The 16300-nt window shown below is 39.5% G+C and overlaps 1 protein-coding gene across 7 annotated transcripts in view; it reads right to left on the bottom strand.

The window, feature by feature from the left end:
• The window catches only part of LOC103296290 (phospholipid-transporting ATPase ABCA3-like), a 451749-nt gene that overhangs the window by 305522 nt on the left and 129927 nt on the right, over positions 1-16300 (bottom strand). For all 7 annotated transcript variants that reach the window (XM_054714397.1, XM_054714395.1, XM_054714398.1 and 4 more), the window contains 2 exons: positions 15904-16085; positions 10632-10769 (listed from right to left, as the gene is read on the bottom strand). In XM_054714397.1, coding sequence (XP_054570372.1) covers positions 10632-10769; positions 15904-16085 — 320 coding nt within the window. The remainder of the gene's footprint in view (positions 1-10631; positions 10770-15903; positions 16086-16300) is intronic.

The raw sequence follows: 16300 nt of genomic DNA, 5'->3' as shown, positions 1-16300 counted from the left end.
ATATATATATAAAAGCCTAAGCAACTGTTATGACCAAATGATTGGAACAACTGGAATGACTGGTCGACTAGTCGCTATGATGTGCACTGACCACCACGGGGCAGATGCTCAATGCAGGAGCTTCCCCCTGGTGGTCAGTGAGTTCCCACAGGCAACCTCCTGTGGCCCGTCAACTGCCCTCAGTCCCTCCCCCTGGATGGTAGGCCCATATCGTCCCCTGGTGCTAAACCATTCATTCCCTAGTGCTAAACCATTCATAGACGACCTGCTTCTGGATCAAGGTTTTGTATGTAGCAGAGCAGCTCCCTTGCTGTGATCTACTGAAAGTCAGCCCTTGATACAAGGGTTGTCTCACTCCTGTCCACTCTCTTCCCAGGGGGGCACCTGCCTGCTGTGGTGGCAGCACTGCAGCAAAGGAAGGAGAAGGAGGGTAGACTGAGAACTGCGCAGTGGCAGGGAACCGCCTCCTCCTCTTCCTTCCCCAGGGGCCACCCACCTGCTGTGATGGTGGCACAGCGGCAAGAGGAGGAGGAGGGGGGAGGTGGGGAACTGTGTGGTGGTGGGGTGCCAAAGATGGCATCAGTGTCTGGCATCAGTTCCTTCTGCGCCCAGCCTGGTGACTGTTGCCTCCTCTCCCGACCCCCCTGGGGCCTCTGGGGCCTGGGCTGGGACAGGGAACCGTGGGTGGGTGGTGGCAGATGCAGTCCCTTTTCCAGTGGGGCTGAGGGCCAGCTCTGTCCTCAGAGCCAGTGGCCAACTTCCCATGGTCCCTCCCACCCCACACCGGCCAACCTCCTGTGGTTCCCCTCCCCCCATGCACGAATTCATGCACTGGGCCTCTAAATGTTGAATAAGAGAGGTGAGAGTGGGCATCCTTGTCTTGTTCCTGGTCTTAAAGGAAAAAAATTTCAGTTTTTTCACCATTGAGTATGATATTGGCTGAGGGTTTATCATATACTAGAGGCCTGGTGCATGAAATTCGTGCATGGGCGTGTGTGTCCCTCAGCCCAGCCTGCACCCTCTCCAATCTGGGACATCTTGAGGGATGTCTGACTGCCCATTTAGGCCCAAGACAACCCTCTCACAATCCAGGACTGCTGGCTCCCAATTGCTCACCTGCCTGCCTTCTTGAATGCCCCTAACTGTTTCTGCCTGCCAGCCTGATCACCCCCTACCACTCCCCTGTCAGCCTGATTGATGCCTAACTGCTCCCCTGCCAGCCTGATTGCCCCTAACTGCCCTCCCCTGCAGGCCTGGTCACCCCTAACTGCCCTCCACTGTAGGCCTGGTCATCCCCAACTGCCCTCCCCTGCAAGACTGTTCCCCCCAACTGCTCTCCCCTGCAGGCCTGGTCCCCCACAACTGCTCTTCCCTGCAGGCCTGGGTCCCCCCAAATGCCCTCCCCTGCAGGCTTGGTTGCCTCCAACTGCCCTCCTTTGCAGGCCTGGTCCCTCCCAACTGCCCTCCCCTGCTGGCCATCTTGTGTCCACATGGGGGCAGCCATCTTTGACCACATGGAGGCAGCCATCTTGTGTGTTGGAGTGATGGTCAATTTGCATAATACTCTTTTATTATATAGGATGGCCTTTATTATGTTGAGTTACATTCCTTCTATTCCTATCTTATTGAGTGTTTTAATCATAAATAGATATTGTATCGTATCAAAGGCTTTTTCTGCATCTATTGACAAGATCATGTGATTTTTATCCTTTCTTTGGTTAATGTGGTGTCTTATGTTGATTGATTTGGGAATGTTGAACCATCCATGTGCCCTTAGAATGAACCTCACTTGATTGTGATGTATTGCTTTTTGGATGTACTGTTGTATTTGATTTGCTCGTATTTTGTGTAGGATTTTTGTGTATGTATTCATCAGGGATAATGGTCTGTAGTTTCATTTTTTGTGTGTTATCTTTGCCAGGTTATATTGTACTCTTAGAATATATTAGGAAGTATTGGCTCTTCTTCAATTTTTTGGAGGAGTTTGAAAACGATACATATTATTTCTTCCTTGAATGTTCGGTAGAATTCACTGGTGAAGCCATCTGGTCCTGGACTTTTGTTTTGGGGGGAAGTTTTTGATGGTTGTTTCAATTTCCTCACTGCTGGTCAGTCTATTTAGATTTTCCAGTTCTTCATGATTTAATCTAGGAAGGTTATATGTTTCTAGGAACTTATCCATTTCTCTAGGTTATTAAATTTGGTGGCATGAAGTCTTTTGTAATATTCTAGTATGATCCTTTGTATATCTGTGATGTCTGTGATGTCTTCTCTCTCATTTCTGATTTTGTTTATATGGGTCTTTTCCCTTTTTTCCCTAGGGAGTCTAGCCAGGGGTTTGTCAATTTTATTAATCTTTTCAAAGAACCAGCTGTTTTATTGATTTTTTGTACATATTTTTGTTTTCTATTTCATTTAATTCTGTTCTAATTTTTATTATTTCCTTTCTTCTGCTAACTTTGGGTTGCTTTAGTTCTTCTTTTGCTAGTATTTTAAGATGTGACATTAGGTTATTTACTTGGAATTTCTCTTGTTTATTGAGATAGGCCTGTAATGATATAAACTTCCCTCTTATTATTGCTTTGGCTGCATCCCAGAGATTTTCATATGGTGTTATCATTCTCATTTGTCTCCATATATCTTTTGATCTCATCTTTTATTTCTTCTTTGACACAGTCATTTTTTATTAATATGTTGTTTAATCTTCACGTTATTTGCAGGTTTCTTTACTTCCTTTTTGCAGGTGATTTTTAATTTCAAGGTCAGAAAATATAATTGATATAATTTCGATCTTTTAAAATTTGTTGATGCTTGTTCTGTAATCCAATATATGGTCTATCCTTGAGAATGTTCTATATATGCTGGAGAAGAATGTGTAGTCTAATATTCTGGGATGAAATGTTCTGTAAGTGTCAATTATATCCATTTGACCTAGTGTTTCATTTAAGGCCAATATTTATTTATTTGATTGATCTGTCTAGAGCTGTTAATGGAGAATTAAGGTCTCCAACTATAATTTGTTTTGACCTGTTTCTCCCTTTAGTTCTGTAAGTAGCTGTTTAATATATTTCAGTGCTCCCTGATTGGGTGCATATATATTAAGAAGTGTTAAGTTTTCTTGATGCAGTGTTCCCTTTATCATAATAAAGTGGCCATCTTTGTGTCTTATTTTCTTGAAATCTGTTTTGTCAAATGTAAGTATGGCTACACCTGCTTTTTTGTGGGTTTTTTGTTGTTTGTAGATTCATTTTTCACCCTTTTACTTTGAATCTACCTTAGTCTTTGATGTTTAGATGTGTCTCTGGTAGGCAGCATATGGTTGGGTTTTGTCTTTTTATCTACTCTGCTACTCTGTGCCTCTTTATTGGTGAACTCAGACCATTTACATTTAGGGTAATTATTGATGTAGGAGGATTTCCTATAGCCATTTTATCTTTTATTTTCTGGTAACTCTGTGCCACCATTGGTTCCTTTCCATTATGCTTTTATTTGGTGGATTCCCTTTTTAAAGCAATATATCCCCCTTTTTAAAGCAATATGTTCCATTTTGGAGACTTTTATGTGTGGATGCTATCCTATATAATAAAGAGGGAATATGCAAATTGACCATCACTCCATCACAAAGATGGCTGCACCTACAGCTGAGGCCAAGTTCCCCTACAGAGTCTTAATGAGCAATCAGCAGGGACCTGAGGATACGCCCTCCTCCGCCCCCTTGGGGCTTGATAGGGGACCTCAGGCCATGCTCCCCTCTCCCCCGCAATGGCATCAGGCTGGGGGACCTCAGGCCATGCCTCCTGCCTTGGCACCAGGCCAGGGGAATTCAGGCCATGCCCCCACCCAGTGGGGCTTGATTGTGAACTCAGGCTGCGCCCCCTTCCCTGGTGCCAAGCCAGGGAACCTGAGGCCATGCCCCCCGACCCGGCAGGGCTTGACGGGGGACCTCAAGGATGTGCCTCCCATCCTGATGCTGGGCTAGGGGACCTCAGGTTGCTCCCCCAGCCCCAGCACCATGCTAGGGGACTGCAGGCTGCACCCTCCTCCAGGTGGGGCTTGATAGGAGACTTCAGGCCATGCCCCCCAAACTGGCAACAGGCCGGGGGACCTCAGGCCACACCCCCTGCCCCAGCACCAGGCTAGGGGACCTGAGGCTGCACCCCCACCCTGCCTGGCCCTGGGATCCCTGACTCCCAGTGCATTCACACTAAGAGCCAGGGATTCCAATTCTTGGTGCATGCACACACAGGGACCCTGACTCTCATCAAGAGGCCCCACGAAGCAACAGAGAATCTGATACAGGGGAAATCTGACTCCTGGTATGCGCTAGGGGACTCTGATTTTAGGTACATGTCAGCAGGGTCTCTGCTTCAGCGTGGTGCAGGCGGGGCCCCTGATTCTAGGTGCACACACGAGACTACACTGAGCACTGGTAACACTGACCCTGGGCGAGCCTGGTTCCCACCAACTCATGGCAGCCACATGTCTTCGTGTTGGAGAACTTCAGTGACACTCGGGTGGTGTGAAGCTCCCACTGCACATGGCCCAGGCCCATGAAACTCGACATTTGAACCTTCTGGTGATAGTCAGAATGGGGAGGTGACACAATTCCCCGAGGAAAGAAAATGAGGAGTTGCCAAGAAAGGAAATTAGTGAAATTGAAGCATGCAACATGACCAAAAAATAATTGAGAGTAATGGTCAAGCAATTCATACACCAGATGGATGAGAAAATCTACAACCTATGCAAGAATCAGAAGAATTGAAAAGTGATATAGCTACAATAAAAAATACCATGGAACATTTCAACAGTAGACTAGAAGAAGCAGAGGACCAAATTAGTGGGTTAGAAGATAAGGTAGAGAAACAAGCTCAATATGAACAGCAACAGGAGAAAAAAAATAAAAAGCAGGAGGAGAGCCTAAGGGAGCTTTGGGACAACATGAAGCAAAATAACATACGTATAATAGGACTGCCAGAAGGACAAGAAGAGTAGCAAGGATTAGAAAATCTATTTGAAGAAATAATGACAGAAAACTTCCTGGATATGTGGAAGAAAAAAGTTACACAAGTACAGAGAGTCCCAAACGAGACGAATCCCAAAAGACCCACACCAAGACACATCATAATTTCAATGGCAAATGTTAACAACAAAGAGAGAATCTTAAAGGCTGCAAGAGAGAGACAGAGAGTTACCCACAAAGGAACCCCCATCAGATTATCAAACGATGTCTCAACAGAAACACATCAAGCTAGAAGGGAATGGAAGGAGGTATACAAAGTGTTGCAAAGCAAAGGACTGAATCCAATAATACTCTATCCAGCAAGACTATCAATCAAAATTGAAGGGAAAATCAGGAGCTTCGCAGACAAAAAAAGGCTAAGGGAGTTTGTCACTACCAAACAAGCAATACTAAAGGGAATGCTGTAAAAAAAAAAAAAAAAAAAAAAAAAAAAAAAAAAGAAAGAAAGAGGTAAGAAGGAGCACAGGCACAAAAATAGAAATGACTACAAACAAGTACCTTTCACTAATAACTTTAAACATAAACGGACTAAATGCTCCAATCAAAAGACACAGAGTGGCTGAATGGATAAAAAAACATGACCCATATATATGCAGTCTATAAGAGACCCACCTCAGAACAAGGGACTCACACAGACTGAAAGTGAAGGGATTGAAAAATATTTTTCAGGCAAATGGAAAAAAAAAAGCTGGAATAGCAATACATATATCTGATAAAATAGACCTCAAAGTGAAGGCCATAACAAGAGATAAGCAAGGCCACTCCATAATACTAAAGGGATTGATACAACAACAGTATATAAACCTGATAATCATATAGGTACACAATGCAGGAGCACTCAAATACATAAAAAAAAAAACCCTCCTGGAAGATATCAAGGGAGAGATCGACAACAATACAATCATAGTAGGGGACTTTAATACCCCACTGACATCACTGGATAAATCCTCTAGACAAAAAATAAGCAAAGAAACAGTAATCCTAAATGACTCACTAGATCAGATGGACTTAACTGACGTCATCAGAACATTTCACCCCAAAGCCACTGAATATATGTTCTTTTCAAGTGCACATGGGACATTTAAAAAAATAGGCCACATATTAGGTCACAAGCAAAGTATCCCCAAATTCAAGAAGATAGAAATCATACCAAGCATCTTCTCAGAACAAAATGGCATAAAATTAGAAATAAACTACAATAAAAACAATAAAAAAACCTCAAACACTTGGAAGCTGAATAGCATACTATTAAAAAATGATTGGGTTACCAATTAGATTAAATAAGAAATTAAAAAAACCCTAGAAACTAATGACAATAAAAACACAACAATCCAAAATCTATGGGACACAATGAAAGCAGTCCTGAGAGGGAAGTTTATAGCTCTACAGGCCTACGTTAAAAAACAAGAAAGAGTGGTAGTAAATAATCTAACTCTACAACTCAAAGAATTAGAAAGAGAGCAACAAGAAAAGCCCAGAGTGAGCAGAAGGAAGAAGATAATAAAGATCAGAGCAGAAATAAATGACACAGACAAAAAACCAACCAACCAAACAAACAAAAAATCAATACAAAAGATCAACAAAACCAAGAGCTGGTTCTTTAAAAGGATAAACAAGATTGATGAATCTCTAGCCAGGCACACCAAGAAGCAAAGAGAGAGGACCCAAATAAACAAAATCAGAAATGAAAGAGGCAAAATAACAACAGAATCCACAGAAATACAAAGGATTATTAAAATATACTATGAACAACTCTAGTCCAACAAACTAGACAACCTGGAGGAAATGGACATATTCCTAGAAAAATACAACCTTCCAAAACTCAATCAGGAAGATTCTAAAAATCTCAATAGGCCGATAACTATGGAAGAAATTGAAGCAGTCATCGAAAAGCTCCAAGCAAACAAAAGTCCGGGGCCAGGTGGCTTCACAGGGCAGTTATACCAAATACTCGAGGAACAACTAAAACCTACCCACCTGAGAGTATGCCAAAAATTCAAGAGAAAGGAACATTTCCAAGCTCATTCTATGAAACCAGCATCACCCTAATACCAAAACCAGAAAAAGACAACACAATGAAAGAGAATTACAGGCCAATATCCCTCATGAACATAGATGCCAAAATCCTCAACAAAATCCTAGCAAATTGGATCCAGCAGTACATCAGAAAGATCATATACCATGAACAAGTAGGATTTATCCTGGGGATACAAGGATGGTACAAAATTCACAAATCAATAGATGTGATACATCACTTAAACAAATTGAAAGATAAAAACCACATAGTCATACAAATTGATGCAGAAAAAGCGTTTGACAAAATCCAACACCCTTTTTTGATAAAAACTCTCAGCAAGGTGGAAATAGAAGGATCATACCTCACCATAATAAAAGCCATATATGATAAACCCACAGCCAACATCATACTCAATGGGCAAAAACTAAAACCATATTCTCTGGAACAAGGAACAAGCCAGGGATGCCCACTCTCACCACTCCTGTTTGACATAATACTGGAAGTACAAGCCATTGGGATCAGACAAGAAGAAGAAATAAAAGGCATCTAGATTGCAAAAGAAGAAGTAAAACTGTCCTTATTCACAGGTGACATGATACTGTACATAGAAAACCCTAAAGGTTCCATCAAAAATTATTAGATATATTTAATACATGAATTTGGCAATGTAGCAGGATACAAAACTAATGCCAAGAAATCTATGGCATTTCTTTACACCAATAGTGAACTTACAGAAGGTGAGACTAAAAAAGCAATCTCATTTACCATCGCACCAAAAAAATTAAGATACCTAGGAATAAACTAAACTAAGGAAGTAAAAGACCTATATGCAAAAAACTACGGGACAGTGAAAAAAACAGATAGAGGAAGACATAAAAAAGATGGAAGAACATACCGTGTTCATGGATTGGTAGAATCAACATCATCAATATATCCATACTACCCAAAGCAATCTACAGGTTCAATGCACTCCCCATTAAAATAACAACGGCATATTTCACAGACCTAGAAAGAACTCTCCAAAAATTCATCTGGAATAAAAAAAGACCCCGAATAGCCACAGCAATCCTGAGAAAGAAGAACAAAGTAGGTGGGATCTCAATACCAGATTTCAAGCTGTATTATGAAGCCACTGTTCTTAAAACAGCCTGGTACTGGCACAAGAACAGACATATAGACCAATGGAATAGAATAGAGAACCCAGATATCAACCCAAACCACTATGCCCAAATAATATTTGACAAAGGAGGCATGAACATACAATGGATTTAAGACAGTCTCTTCAATAAATGGTGTTGGGAAAATTGGACAGATACATGCAAAAAAATGAAACTAGACCATCAACTTACTCCATACACAAAAATAAACTCAAAATGGACAAAGGACTAAAACATAAGACAGGAAACCATAAAAATACTAGAGGAATCCACAGGCAGAAAAATCTCAGACATATGCCAAAGGAACTTCTTCACTGATACTGCCCCTAGGGCAATGGAAGCTAAAGAGAAAATTAACAAATGGGACTACATCAAAATAAAAAGCTTTTGCACAGTAAAGGAAACCATCAACAAAACAACAAGAAAGCCCACTGTATGGGAGAACATATTTGTCAATGTTATCACTGATAAGGGTTTAATCTGCAACATTTACAGGGAACTCGTACAACTTAACAAAAGGAAGATAAAGAACCCAAATAAACAATGGGCAATGGACCTAAATAGATACTTTTCAAAAGAAGACAGAAGGAAGGCAAGGAGACATATGAAAACATGCTCAAAGTCACTATCTGTGAGATGCAAATCAAAATGACAATGTGGTACCATGTCATACCTGTCAGAATGGCTATCATCAACAAATCAACAAAGGACAAGTGTTGGCGAGGATGCGGAGAAAAAGGAACCCTCGTGCACTGCTGTTGGGAATGCAGACTGGTGCAGCCACTGTGTAGAACAGTATGGTTTCCTCAAAAAAACTAAAAATGGAACTTCCATTTGACCCTGCGATTCTACTTCTAGGAATATACCCCAAGAAACTAGAAACACCAATCAGAAAGGATATATGCACCCCTATGTTCATAGCAGCACAATTCACTGTAGCTAATATTTGGAAACAGCCTAAGTGTCCATCAGCAGATGAGAGGATTAAAAATCAGTGGTAAATCTACACAATGGAATACTACGCTGCTGTAAAAAGGAAAGAACTCTTACCATTTGCAACAGCATGTTGGACATGGAGAGCATTATGCTAAGCAAAATAAGTCAGTCGGAGAAAGATAAATATCATATGATCTCACTCATTTGTGGAATATAATGAACAACATAAACTGATGAACAAAAATAGATCCAGAGACAGAGAAACATCGATAAGACTGTCAAACCTTAGAGGGAAGGTAGGGGAGGGAAGAGGAGGGGTAAGGGGGAGAAATCAACCAAAGGACTTGTATGCATGCATATAAGCCTAACCAATGGACACGGACACCAGGGGGGTCAGGGCATGAGTGAGGGAGGCATTGGGGGATTAATGGAGGGATGAGGACACATATGTAATACCTTAATCAATAAAGAAAAAAAGATTAAAAAACAAAAACAAGAAACAAACCAAGAAAAAAGTCAAAGATATTCTGTGAGGCAGAAGGAAAATTATATCAGATGGAAATCTAGATATAAACAAATAAATGGAGAACACTCTAATTATTAAGCACACTGGTAATTATATGCCCATTGTCTTCAACTTCCTTAAAATATAACTGGAAAATCAAGAACAATGGTAATAAAATATTGCAGGTTTTATAATATATGTTTAAGTAAAATGTATGACAATAACGGCATGAAGGGTATGAGTATAAAAATAAAAGTATAACTGGTGTAAGGTTCTTACACTATATGTGAAATGGTTCCATTTGAAGGAAGACCGTGATAAGTTAGAGTTGTGTAATGTATCAAAGATAAGCCAGTTAAATACCCAAACAAAGTTATATAGAAAGGGAGATATAATGGAATCTCAAGAATATAATCAATAATTCAAGAGAAGGCAAGAAAGAGGGAAAAAACAGAGTATATGGTAGGATTAGAAATCAAATAAATGCTAAATGGAAACCATACCAAAAATATAAACAATCACATTAACTGTTAATGGCCTGAAATACAAAATAGTATGGAATGTAACCTGTAACTGAAAAATTAAAAATGTAAATGGCCTGAACACCTCAATTAAAAAGCAGCAAGAATCACACTGAATAAAGAGCATGCACTAACCAAATGTTTATATATGTATACAAAAGTGTCCTTCAATGATAGACACAAATAGGTAAGTAGCAAAAGAATGGGAAAAATATAACAGGCAAACATGAACTAAAGGAGAAGCAGAGTAAGCAGTCTCTCCTATGGACCCTGGCATCAGGGCTGCCCATGGACCCTAGCACCTTGCCCAAACATATGCAGAGTCTGGCACCAGGACTACCTGCCTATGGATGCACGTACCTGGCCCACACATAGAGTCTACTAGTTAGCTCATTTACAGATGCTGCCATCTGGCCTGCCCATGGTCCCCTTCAACTGGGCAGGGATAATAAAGGGTTTTCCCTTGAAATAATACCTTGTGCAAATGTTTGATCTGGATACCTGCCACCAATCCAGTTGGTTCAGCCTCAAAATATTTGCTTTGAGTTCTTCCACAGCCTTTCATTTCTTCCTCTTTCCTTATAATTCTTGGATTGCCATACCAGTATGAGCGCTACAAAGAAAGCCAAAATGTAATTACCAAAATATGCATTAAGAAATGAAGCACTCCATTTGAACAGACCTATACATGTAAAGTACATGAATCAGTGATCAAAACCTCCCTACAAAGAAAAGGTGAGCACCAGATGACTTCACTGGTGAACTCTACCAAACATTTAAACAAGATTAACAACAATTCTTCTCCAAGTCTTCCAAAAAGTGTGAGGATAAAACATTTTCTAACTCATTCTGTGAGCTCAGCATTACTCTGACACCAAAACCAGGCAATGGTATCATGAAGAAAGAAACTAGAGACCAATATCCCTTATTAATACAGATGAAAAAATCTTCAACCAAATTTTAGCAAACTATAATAGCATAGAAAAAGGATTATACATCATGATAAAGTGGGAATTATTCCAGAAATGCAGCTTCAACATATGAAAACCAATTAATGTAATATATTGCATTAATTGAACTAATGGAATAAACCATATAAGTATGGGAGATGCAAACATCAATGGGTTTGACAAAGGGTTTCATGATTAGAGACACTCAGAAAACTAGAAATAGAAGAGGACTTTCTCAAGATGACAAAGGGCATATGTGAAAAACCCAAAGCTAGGATCATACCCAATGGTGAAAGACGGAAAAGTTTTCCTTTAAAATCAGGAACAAGATGAGAATATCTCCTTTCATCTCTGGTATTCACTGCTACAGTTTTAGCTGGAGCAATGAGGCAAGAAAAAGAAATAAAGGGCATCCAAATTGGAAAGGAAGAAGTAAAACTATCAATATTTGAGGATGACATGATACATTTATTTCCACACATAGAAAAAGCCCAAAGAATCACTGTTACACATACTGCTAGAGCTAACAAACAAATTCAGAAACAGGATACAAGATTAACATGTAAAAATCAATTGTGTTTTTATACACCATTAATGAACAACCAAAAAAAAGAACATAAACAATTTCATTGCATCTGACAGAGTAATATAGTCAGGAATAAAGTTAACCAAAGAAATAAAAGACTCACTACAAAACCTTGCTTAAAGAATTAAAAAAAAAAAAAAAACCCGTATAAATAGGAAGTTCATGGCCCTAACTGGTTTGGCTCAGTGGATAGAGTGTCGGCCTGTGGACTGAAGGGTCCCAGGCTCAATTCCAGTCAAAGGCATGTACCTTGGTTATGGGCACATCCCCAGTTAGGGGGTGTGCAGGAGGCAGCTGATCGATGTTTCTCTCTCATCAATGTTTCTAACTCTCTATCCCTCTCCTTTCCTCTCTGTAAAAATATCAACAAAATATATTAAAGAAAAAAAGAAAGTTCATGTCCTAGTTGGTTTGGCTCTAGTTGGTTTGGCTCAGTGAACAGAGCAGTAGCCTGTGGACTGAAGGGTCCCAGGTTCAATTCCCAGTCAGTACACATGCCCAGGTTGTAGGCTCCATCCCCAGTAGGGGACCTGCAGGAGGCAATCTATCAATGATTCTCTCTCATCACTGATGTTTCTATATCCCTTTCCCTTCCCTTCTTCTCTGAAATCAGTAACAATATATCTTTTTTAAAAAGAAAGTTAATGAATTGAAATATAATATTTTTCATATGGCAATAATATTTAAAGTAATCAACAGATGCATTATAATATTTATGAAAATTCCAATGGCCACTTTTGCAAAAATAAAAAGCAGATCCTCAAATTCATATGGAACTATAAGGGCCCTCTAATAGTCAAAACAATCTTAAAAAAAAAAAAAAGAGAGAGAAAGGCTGGAGGACTCATACTTTCATATTTCAAAACTTACTATAAAACTATAGTACTAAAACAATATAGTGCTGGCTTAAGTATATATACATATATAAATGTGTGTGTGTGTATGTATATGTGTGTGTGTGTGTATGTATGTGTGTGTGTGTGTGTGTGTGTGTGTGTGTGTGTGTGTATTAAAGGCCCAGTGCACGAAATTCGTGCACAAGGGGAGGTTGTCCCTCAGCCCAGCCTGCACCCTCTCCAATCTGGGACCCCTCAAAGGATGTCCAACTGCCCATTTAGGCCCGATCCAGGTAGGACACCCCTCGCACAATCCAGGACTGCTGGCTCCTAACTGCTTGCCTGCTTGCCTTTCTGATTGCCCCTAACCACTTTTGCCTGCCAGCCTGATTGCCCCTAACTGCCCTCCTCTACTGGCCTGGTCACCCCTAACTGCCCTCCCCTGCAGGCTTGATTGCCCCCAATTGCCCTCCCTTGCAGACCTGGTCCCTCCCAACTGCTCTCTCCTGCTGGCCATCTTGTCGCAGCCATCTTGTGTCCACATGGCGGCAGCCATCTTGTGTGTTGGAGTGATGGTCAATTTGCATATTACTCTTTTTTTTTAAGATAGGATGTATACACACACACACACACACACGCACACACACACACACGCACACACACACACACACACACACACACACATATATATATATGTATATAAATGTATATATATGCCAATGGAATAAAATTGTGGGTTGAGAAATAAACCCATACATCTATGACCAACTGATTTTTATAAAGGGTCCAATGGGGAAAGATATTTTTTTCAAAGAGTGGTGCTAGAACAATCAAATATTCACATGCAAAAGAATGAAATTGGATCCCTACCTCACACTATATAAAAATTAACTCAAAATTATATGATCCAGGAATTAAATGTAAAATATTGAACCACCAAACTGTTAAAAGAAAACATGGTTAAACTTTGGATTTGACAATGACTCTTTAAATAAGATACCAATTTCACAAGCAACAATAGGAAAACTAATTGGAGTTAAGAAAAATTAAAACATTTTGTATATGAAAGGACACATCAAAAGAATGAAAAAAAAACACAGTCCATAAAATGGAAGAAAATATTAATAAACCATATTTCTGATAAGGATCTAGAGTTTAGAATATATAAAAAGACAACCCAATTTATTTGCACACATGACTAAATAGACATTTATCTAAAGAATATATAAAAGTATATGTAAAGGTTTCAGTATCATTAGTCATCAGGGAAATGTAAATCAAACCTCAAGATACAACTTTATAACCATAAGAATGGTTACAATAAAAGAAAAAAAGGAGAATAATAAATGTTTGTTAGGATGTGTAGAAATTGGAACCCTGTATATTGCTTATAGGAATGTAAAATGGTGCAGACACTGTGAAAAACAGTTTCGTGGTTCTTGAAATTATGAAACACAGAATTAGCATATGAATGAACAATTCTACTTTTAAGTATATTCCCCAAAGAACTGAAATAAGTATTCAAGCTAATACTAGTATTGAAATATTTATAACATAGCTATTCAAAATTAGCCAAAAGATGTCCTATATGTTCAACTACAGAAGAATAGATATAGGAGTTGTTTTATATACATACAATGAAGTGTTATTCAGCAATCTAAAATAATAATGTACTGATACATACTGTAACATGGATAAACCTATAAAAAATTAGGCTCAGTTAAAGAAAGCAGACATAAATGGTCACATATGGTATGATTTTGTTTATATGAAACTAGAGGCCTGGTGCACAAAATTTGTGCACAGGTAGGGTTGCTAAGCCTGGTCAGTGATCAGGGCCAATCTTTGGGGTGACTGGCAAGGCAATGGGGGGGGGGGGCCCACTGGCACCTTTCTTGGTCGGCCTGGCACTGCCTGCTCACTGGCCCCGCCTCCCCACTGCCACTCCCAGTAGCCTCCCTCTGCAGGGTGACTGGCAGGGCGATCGGGGGGGTGAGAAACCCCCCACTGGCAACCACCTTGGCTGGCCTGGGGCCTGTGGGCTGAGGCAGCTCCTGCATTGAGCACCTGCCCCTGGTTGTCAGTGCGCATCATAGTGACCTGTTGTTCAGCCGTTCATTCAATTTGCATATTAGATTTTTATTATATAGGATATCCTGACCAGTTAAAATAAAGAAATAAAGAAAGCTGACTGATTAGTGGTTGCTAGGAGTTTAGGATAGGGGAAATTAAGGTGTGATTTCTTAATTTATATAAGGTTATATTTTTGAGTGATGAAAATACCTTGAAACTAGATATGTGCACATACATTATAATCATATTAAATGACACTGAATTGTTCACTTTAAAATTGTGAATTTTAAATTATATGAATGTTTCCCCTAAGTTACATGAATTCTATCTGAATTACAATTAAAATGTGAAAAATGGAAATGAGTCATTATAAGAACTTAAAAACACTTTGGCTTGGTTTATTTTGTGAGATGGATAAGGTTATAGCTTACTTTCAGTGATTATATTTTGCAGTAAATTGTGTATGATTTGAAACTCCAGGGTTTTGAAGCAAAAACGTTTAAGATGCTAGTGTTCAAGAAGTAAGGACATAATGGAATTACTAAAAAATGAGGTCATAGCCAATGCATTTTATTAGACTTGATCAGAGCACTTCTTTGTACCATTATCCAGTAATGGTCAGGGGGCATGGAGGTTGAAAATGCAGATGTTACACTATTCTAAGTACATTGGTCTAGCAATTGAAAAGAAGCAGGTGGTGAGAACACAGGAATGAGAAATACTTAATGCTCTTCTCACTAGGATCTAAGGAACTATCACATATTAATTTAGTTGGGGAAGAATTTTGCAGAGATTTTATGTTTCTTTACTCTCCAATCAAATTCACTATGTACTGCCTGACTAAAGAAGGGTTATAGTACTCATAATTTTTTAAAAATATATTTTATTGATTTTTTTTTACAGAGAAGAAGGGAGAGGGATAGAGAGCTAGAAACATCGATGAGAGAGAAACACAAATCAGCTGTCTCCTACACATCTCCCACCTGGAATGTGCCTGCAACCAAGGTACATGCCCTTGACCGCAATCAAACCCAGGACCCTTCAGTTCTCAGGCCTACACTCCATCCACTGAGCCAAACTAGCTAGGCTAGTACTCATCATTTTTAATGTATGGGATGTCAGTGTCTTATCCTTAGATAGGTGCATTTGTATATGTGTAAGGCTTTAAGGTAGATTATGAAATGGCTAGCATTTCAGTATAGCTGGTGTACAGGTGAAAATGATTCTGCACCTGACCTTTTGATTTGATTTTGTGAAATAAGAACTATGACCTTTCACAATAACAGCAGCATTAGAACTCACCATAAGAAAAAAATTCCATGGTTGGGACACACCATACTTTCCTGGAAAGACAGCTTCTATATACCACGTCACAAGGCCGTACAAGAAAGCATCAAGTAAAAGCATTCCCATCATATAGCCATATGTGAGATTATCCTCAAGGGTGGCTGGTGTCCAAAGGTTATCCCACTTAAGACCAATTTCTGAAATAAAAATGAGATATTTACCATAGATGAAAGCTCTGTGATTAAAACAGCAAAGAAAAAATATAGTTGAACCCTAAATTTTATCTATATGTTGATACCCTTTAGTATGTAGCTCATCTAAGAAAATAATGGAATATATAATAACATTGGTTTCATCCTCCCTCCCTTCAAAACCTACAAAAAATAGAAATTATTGCAACAATGCCAATCAC

The sequence above is a fragment of the Eptesicus fuscus genome, chromosome 4 (assembly GCF_027574615.1).
Source record: "Eptesicus fuscus isolate TK198812 chromosome 4, DD_ASM_mEF_20220401, whole genome shotgun sequence".
In the NCBI taxonomy this organism is placed as follows: domain Eukaryota; kingdom Metazoa; phylum Chordata; class Mammalia; order Chiroptera; family Vespertilionidae; genus Eptesicus; species Eptesicus fuscus.
Note: the sequence above shows the minus strand (reverse complement) of the source record. Positions and strands in the feature narration are given on the sequence as shown.